This window comes from Phytophthora infestans, genomic scaffold (genome assembly GCF_000142945.1).
Source record: "Phytophthora infestans T30-4 supercont1.14 genomic scaffold, whole genome shotgun sequence".
Taxonomy (NCBI): Eukaryota; Oomycota; class Peronosporomycetes; order Peronosporales; family Peronosporaceae; genus Phytophthora; species Phytophthora infestans.
The window spans coordinates 1,836,382-1,843,919 of record NW_003303745.1 but is presented as its reverse complement, the minus strand read 5'-3'; the positions used below and the strand labels follow the sequence as shown (position 1 = coordinate 1,843,919).

Below are 7,538 nucleotides of genomic sequence, written 5' to 3'. Positions count from 1 at the left end.
GAACGAGAAGAACCAAGTGCTGTTGACTGTTCTGAACGGCAAGAACGAGGTGACTCGTCGCTCCGTGGCCGACATGAGCACGATCCGCAAGGGCATGTCTACTGGCGCTCTGTTCCCGACCACGGTGGCCAAAGCGGCGGCTTCGTCGAACGACAAGTTGTTGGAGACGCACGACCAGTCGGTCACGTTCCTCTACCCACTGAGCGCGTTCTCTGAGGACCAGCGCTCGGCTGCCTTTCCCAACGGTGCCTCGTCGGACCAGGTGTTCCTGGAGGTGTCGTGCCAGATCAATGGTGCGGCTAAATCCGTACTATAGAGGCAGTGGCGTGGTAGGTAGACATTCAAGTATTAGGGAGCGTGAGCTTCGACTCTTCATTTGTCGATGTAGTGTAGTTTCATTTATCTATCAAGAGAACCATATACCGGTACCCGCAGCAAGGCAATATAATTAATGGATTCATTGACACACCGGTAGTGTTTTACTACAGTAAGTAATTCTACAGCTGTACTATGAAGCACTATCTTAGTTGAAGTATTTTTTCAACAAAAAGCTACTACGTAGTATATCACAAACTACTATTAATACAGCAAGTAATATGTATTAGCTGTAGTATCCCAATTTGTTTTGTAGTACTACTATATTATACTAATAGTAGTATACTAATTTTACAAAGTTGTGCAGCTCTACGAATAGAGAACTGTAAATTCTGGCAGACGAAAATAGATTTCCGTGTGGTTAGCTCCTATACTTAACTGCAGTGGAGTAATGAGGCATCGCTCTAGCTCCAAGGAGTCTTTTTTTGGAGCGACGCCTCCATTACCTCGGATAGCTCCAGAAACTACAGCTCTCTAGTACAATGCAAGTACTTTTCTCTTCGTTTTCATAATTAACGTTAGGTGAGCCCATGCACATTCTATATATTACAAAGTAAATTATATTACTCACATTGTGAGCTACTGCATTTCTGTAATGACCATAGCTGCTGCAGCGCTGTTGTCTCGACACCTTTCACCTCAGGGTCTAATAGACCGTCTATAGCATTGGAAAGGAAATGTTTCTGAATGGAGCGCATGAAGCTTTACGTGAAGGTGTGCTGCGAAGATGTCAGATAGCCTATAACCTGATTTTGAATATATGAGGCAAAACGGGGACCTCGTAGCCCTTCATTTTACCCCCTAGCCTACGATGTGCAGCGTTGGAGACTCGAGCACGAAGTATCACTGCAATCACCGATTGCATATCAGCACCAGAACTCAAATATACTTAAGTACGTAGGCATAAAGTACATGTACTACAGTAGTAATCATTTCTAAGTATCCTATTCCACCTCTGCAAAAGGCCATTGCCGTTGTAAGTCGTCACAGTCACCTTTTCGCTGTCTGTTGTTTGCCCATCACTATTATAATTGGATGAAATCGCCCCACCCACTCCTGTTCGCGTTGCTGCTGACGCTCCGGCCGTCCCGCCTGCTCGCTCTTCTCCAGACAAGACCACAACCTTTTCATTGAGAGAAGTGTCCGTGATAGAAGTCAATCGGCGAATGCTCACCGGTGCACGTGTAGTCATTGATGAGATATTTTGTTTCATAACGATTGCATAAGCAGCCAGCAAAGAAGCCACGACCGCAAATACTACCACTAGACGGAAGAACATCTACGGACGTCAGCGTTTTGTTGAGTTAAATTGGGAAATGGAAATGACCGAAAGGAGCTCACAATAAATGGTCCGCCCCCCAAATCATCGCAATAACAGCTCGTGCTTACCAGTCTGGTACATGTAATACCAGAATACAGCTCGCACAAGAACGCATATTAATAGTCAATGGTTTAAAATATCCGGTGTATTCCGATCCTTTCGATCCTTTTCCCGTTGAGCACATAAATGCTAGCGACTTCTAACCCGAAAATGCAATACTTAGATTAATACATCGATGTGAGCTGAGAAAATTAATAATTCAATTATTTGCAAAACTTCGTAAGTCACGATTGTAGTTCAGAAACATTATCATCTCGAGCCTGGCTGGAGACATAGATCAGACAACACCAGCTTAGCGAGAGAGAAGAAGCGCTCACACTCGTTAGACGTTGGCGGGATGTACGCGACGTCGACGTAGTGCGCAATTGCGTTTCTTGAACGCCGCTCTCACAATAGAACGCTCTTCGGCGGCTCTTGAAGACGACCGTTCGAGATCAGGCGACCTAAATTCAGCGCAGGCTAATTTTTCCGCGACGTTCAGCGCGTCCCCACGCTGTAACTTGACTAGACCTTACTCAAATGTTCCCGTTGCTGGCAGCCATAAATTAATAATTAAATTAAAAAATTGGGATTAATTTTTACGCATATTATTTTTTCGGGTTCCCTGCTTCTCACTTTGGTTGAGTCTCACTTGTTACTCGTTGCGGAGCGGTGTGTTCTTGCTCCAGCGAATATGTACTTGAAAAGCCTCCTGTACATGTATGACCGACAGAGGCAGCTTATCGTAGGGCTTCACGTGCACGCGTCTTCGTCCTTTGCGGGGTCACACACGTCGGGTGCCAGTATACATGTTGTATACTTTTTCTTTCAGAAGTGTTGAGCTTGAAAAGAGGCGTAAAATATACACGGCGGGAAAGTGGAAGAATGATTACAGTAGCTTACTTTCCTAAATGCCTGTTCCGGAACCAGATGGAGGGCGTGACGGGCAATCACCGAACGACCGCACTGCAGGAGGGACGAGAACAACGCCGGCGAGCCAAACGCAGTCTGCGGAAGACGAACTGGAAGCCATGGACTGGTGGGATGCGCTGACGCCTGGGCAGCAGCGAGCAATGATGAAGCGGTTCGAGGTGCAGCCACCCGTACCAGCACCTGCGCTGCCAGCGCAGCTACCCATTGTGATCCAAGCATTACCTCACGCCGACAACCCACGACGGCGCAAGATGAAGAGACTTCACATCGACGATTTCAGCGGTAAAGCGAGTGAATCAGTAGAAGCATGGCTAGCGACATTTCCACAGGAAGTGGAGCGACAAGTTTTCTTTACTTCCTTTGTGAGTTCCTTCCATGACCACCGTCCCGGTAGCATGCTCAACAAGAGCGAGACCGAAACAAAGACTCCAAGCCCAAGCCCAAGGGGGTTTTCCTCCACACCCCTCGCCAAACGAAAGCCGAACAAGGCCGCAACAGCGATTCCACCCGCATAGCAAGACAGTGCAGTTACTGTAGGCGAATTTTTGGTGCAAGAAGTTAAGAACTAGTACCGTAGAAGACGGAATTTAAAATAAAATATAATACTGTAAAATTCCCATAATATAAGCGACGTTCCCTAAAAACAATCCAGTGCAAGCAGAACATCAGAATTATTATGTCAACGGCAATGGTGATCTACATTTGACACAATGCCAAGTATGTACACATACGATGGCAAGCAGAGTCATGCAAGTACTGTACACCATCGTCGCTACGCCATCTCACAGCTCTTACGTTTCCTGCCGGCTTTGTCGTCGTCGCTTGCCGACTGCTGCGCGAGCGGTGGCGGCCCCGAAATCGTCGCGGTCGCCTCCGTCTCCGCGCAGTCGTATGCTGCGGGGCATCGTTCCAAGTCGACGCACCCGATCGACGGCATGGGGTCGGTCGCAGAGCCCCAGCACTCGCTCGTTTGAGCGCGTACAGTCAGTAATTGCTCCGCAGCTTCGGCAGTCGGTAACTCGACGTACACGCACTGCTGTCCTTCCCAATGCACGTTCACGAGTCTCGTCGCCGACTGCAAGTTTAGAGCCCATCCGACACAATGCTTGATGTGGAACGTCTTCAATACTGGACAAGAATTGTTGCCCGTATTCGGCAAAGGAGTTGCACCTGGAGCAATAGGCGCACGCGTTCGCGTCAACTTCATCCGGACAAACCGAGAGCGCGATGGTGTGGGAGTAGGCTTCGGATATGGACCTGGGAGATCCAACACGTACGTCGGTAGAAAGTGGCTCACAAACAACACGTTGCGTAGGTTTTCTAGAGCATCCGAGCGCTTTGAGCTACTCTCCAGACACTGCGAGGTCTTCCCCAAGGCAGCGATGCACTCGTTGGACACCCCAAGGCCAGAGCAGACACGAAGGAAGACAAATCCCGTCATGAAGGCGTCGTAACCTGCTTGATGTGCTTGAAGCGGTGGCTGAGACGCCCCCACTTGTTCGTCACGTGCAGTGTCCACACTACGCACGCACTGCACTTCTGGGCCGTAGAAAGGATGTTTGGACAGCACTTCGTAGCAGTTCTCGAGCGCCGTATGCGCCAAATGAGTAGCGAACGAGTCCACCTTCTGCATCGCGTAGTCTACAAGGGTCTTGGTATCAAATACGCCACCACCGGCACCCAGCCACGTGTGTAACTCGCGTTGGAACTCCGAGCAGCGACCTGGTAGCGGTCCGTGGAACTTCTCGTAGCACTGCATGAGGTCGAGGAGCATGTTGTGTCCTACGATGGGCTTCCTAGCGGCCACAATGACGTCCAGCACTGCTGTAAAGCCAATCAAACTGAGGTTCCGCTCGCGTATCTCGTCGTCTGCGAGCTGCTCGTCGGCCAGCACCAACGCCCGTCTCTGACGTCTACAACGCGCTGCAACGATACGTACACGACGTCTCCACGGGTTTCGGACCACATCTTCGTCGTCCGCATTGTCTACTTTACAGTCCAAGGCTAACGCATCGGGTAGAACCGTGCGAAGATACTGCACTAACGCGTGTCGACGAAACGGCGCAAGGGGCTCCGTCACGTACGCGCCGCATGGGCCACACGTCGGGTCTACAGCCACTGGAGTTAATAGGAACCGCTTCATAGCAGCCACAGTGTCCTCGTCCGGTTCAGCGTTGTCGTCCTCAGCCTGCGCATCCTCTTCAGGCCTCGTCGTCTCGAGCTCCTGTTCGTCATCCACAGCTTCCTCCTTCTTCCTCCTCCTTCGCTCCACTCTCGAAATCTTCTTCAGCATGCGGCGGCTCCATCGGCTCCTTCCCGGGTGTCGTGACTCGGTCTCTGTTGTCTCCTCGTCGTTTGTTGCGTGCATTGTTCTTCTTCTTGTTCTTCTTGCCCCCACGACGTCCACGTCGTCTTGTCCCGTTATCCTGCATGCCCCCTACTCGACTTGCTGTCTCTCGTCCTCCCTCATCAAAAGCTGCCAGTCTCTGCTTCAATTTGGCTGTTAATTGGTCCAGAAACGACTGCGTCTCGTCCGTGATAAGCGCTGGTTGCTGGGGGTCGCATTTCCGTAGAATTTCAGGTCGCGCGGACTTCTCAAGCGCCGATTTGCACGGCTCTTGCTGCTGCTCGTAGTGGGACAAATGGCCGATCCCTGTGTCGATCCACGCGTTCAGGTCGAAGCCGTGCGCGCGGATGTACTGCAGACACTTGGCCTGCATCAGGAATCGACGGTCCGGACAGGCTGTAGCTGTTGTCTTACTGGCGGGAGCGCTACTATGGCCCAAACCCGTCACTTTTTCGTGGAAAACCGGGAAGAGCGGGAACTGGTACGTCTCGACGCGGAAGACACGCGCCTCGACGTCCCAATTGAAGATACTGAGGCCAAACTGCACGAGTGGGAACTTCCTGGCGCTCTTGCAGTACTGGGCGTAACGCTCGTCGATGGAGTCCATGACGCTTGGGCGCGGCGTGCTGCGCAAGACACGGGGGGCAAGGGATTAGACGCAAGGCAACCAGAGGTTTGGCGCACACACGCACTCACTCGTGGCACGAGACGCCGCCCATCTCCGTGTCGATGGCCACAAATGCGCTGCGGCTCACCACACGCTGCAGGCGAGCGAGCGCTGCCACATCCAGCTCGCCGCGCCCGAGCTCGTGGACGCACACGTCGAGCATTGCTTGCGCGAAAGAAGTCGCGGTGTTATAATACACTGAAAAACCTCTCCTATCTGATAAAAGCTCTATTATTATTACCAGATATTACTTATTAGAGAACTTTTGTTTCTGGAAAAATCATTTTCTTGGGAACCGTTGGAGCCCAGGATTAGAATCCGGTTGGTTTTAGCTCGGCTATTTCCGATCGCGATAAATTACGAGAAGAGGAATTAACTTTAGCAAGTAGATTGGGTCCAAAATGGAAAAAATAAGTAGGTTGACCAACCTACTTGTAAGTAGGTATAATTAGGAATAAGAAGTTGAGGGTTAGATCAGATATTAATACGTATTACATGACGATGAAGCAACACAACAAAAAGTCATCGATGTAAGTAGGTTTATTAATCTATCTACGATGTCCGAGCGAGTCGCTTGCCCTGTTTGCGGTCGAGTTCTGTCAGCACATAGCCTCAGAAAGCATGTCGGTCGCCAAGTCTGCCTGGAGCAGCATGACCCGACTCTCAAGGCCCGCCGACTTCAGGAAGCTCGAGCAGCCAAGCTTGCTTACGACCGTCGATTTTCAAGAGCTCGTCGTGGGGCTCTCGAGCAGCTTGCGCTGCGGTTGGTCCAGCATCAAGATTCTCCACCCATCCAGGGCTCTACGAGCTCAGTTCCAGAAGCAGAACCATATCCTGTCGCGGAATTATGAGAGTCGACACCAACAGAGCCCCCCTCTCCACCGCTTGAAGAACCTCCAGCAACAAGAAGATCGCGGCGTGTGCAGCCTGCGGCTCCTGTCATCATCGTAATATCTGATGACGATGATGACATGCCCCGCAGAGACGAGGATACTGCCACCTCCAACAACTGCCCCATTTGCTTGGGTGTCCTTGAGAATCCGGTAACCCCGCCAAATTGCCTACACGCTGCATGCAGAGATTGTATGTCAGCACTTGTCGCCACGTAATCAGTCTTTGCGAGAGCTCAAAAAATGATTAATGAAGGGTCGTGAGCACCTCGTCCTGGCAAGGCGATGGGGTTTAAAAACTGATTGGCCAGGATAAGTTGCGAAACGGACTGGCTGTAGAACGGTCATGTCTTCTTTTAGCTCGATCAAGTGGACAATCTTTCCTGGGTGTGAGCTCCACTGAAAATACTAGGCAGTACCAACAGTAGCAATAATAAGTATGATCGTACGATTGGGCCTGTGTGGCCTTGTGCGAATCGTACGATATTACTTTTAAGACTTTGATATATGTTCTTAAATTTTAAACGGTCATTCTAAATTTGATTATTTGGTTTTAGCAATGATGCATTATATTTTTGGTGTCAATCTACTTATTTTTGAAAAACGCACCTACTTATTTTTCCATTTTGGACCCAATCTACTTGCTAAAGTTAATTCCTCTTACGAGAACTGTTTCTGTCGCCTTTCCCGAGAAGCCGCCCAGGAGACACGCGCGCGCAGGACGGTTCTCCATGCCCTCTCAGACGTCACGAGTGCTATTAATAGTGATATGGAGCAGCCTCTACAAAGTGCTGAGCAAGTTAAAGAGTCGACTGAGCAGGGAGAAGAGGACACTGGCGCCGGGAGTGACGGCGGGCATGATAGCCGTGAAGGCCTGGATGAATTAGATGTGGAGAACGATGGTGAGGAAACGTCTTGTGATGAGGATAGTAGCGATGACGACGTATCTGTGACTGTGGAGGCACC

The 7,538-nt window shown here is 50.3% G+C and overlaps 3 protein-coding genes across 3 annotated transcripts in view; 1 reads left to right on the top strand and 2 right to left on the bottom strand.

Annotated features, from left to right (window-relative positions):
* Window positions 1–694, top strand: part of PITG_09279 (bZIP transcription factor, putative) — a gene marked incomplete at both ends in the record, with an annotated part of 2,459 nt that extends 1,765 nt beyond the window's left edge. Inside the window, 2 exons of the mRNA XM_002903518.1 lie at window positions 44–307; window positions 683–694. Coding sequence (XP_002903564.1) covers window positions 44–307; window positions 683–694 — 276 coding nt within the window. The remainder of the gene's footprint in view (window positions 1–43; window positions 308–682) is intronic.
* Window positions 695–3,366: 2,672 nt separating this feature from the next.
* PITG_09278 (uncharacterized protein) lies at window positions 3,367–4,811 on the bottom strand (the record flags this gene model as incomplete). Its single annotated transcript, XM_002903517.1, has 1 exon — window positions 3,367–4,811. The coding sequence occupies one exon, from the start codon at window positions 4,809–4,811 to the stop codon at window positions 3,441–3,443; it is 1,371 nt and encodes a 456-aa protein (XP_002903563.1).
* PITG_09277 (uncharacterized protein) lies at window positions 4,770–5,845 on the bottom strand (the record flags this gene model as incomplete). Its single annotated transcript, XM_002903516.1, has 2 exons — window positions 4,770–5,641; window positions 5,708–5,845. The coding sequence occupies one exon, from the start codon at window positions 5,620–5,622 to the stop codon at window positions 4,900–4,902; it is 723 nt and encodes a 240-aa protein (XP_002903562.1).
* Between the last annotated feature and the right edge of the window lie 1,693 nt (window positions 5,846–7,538).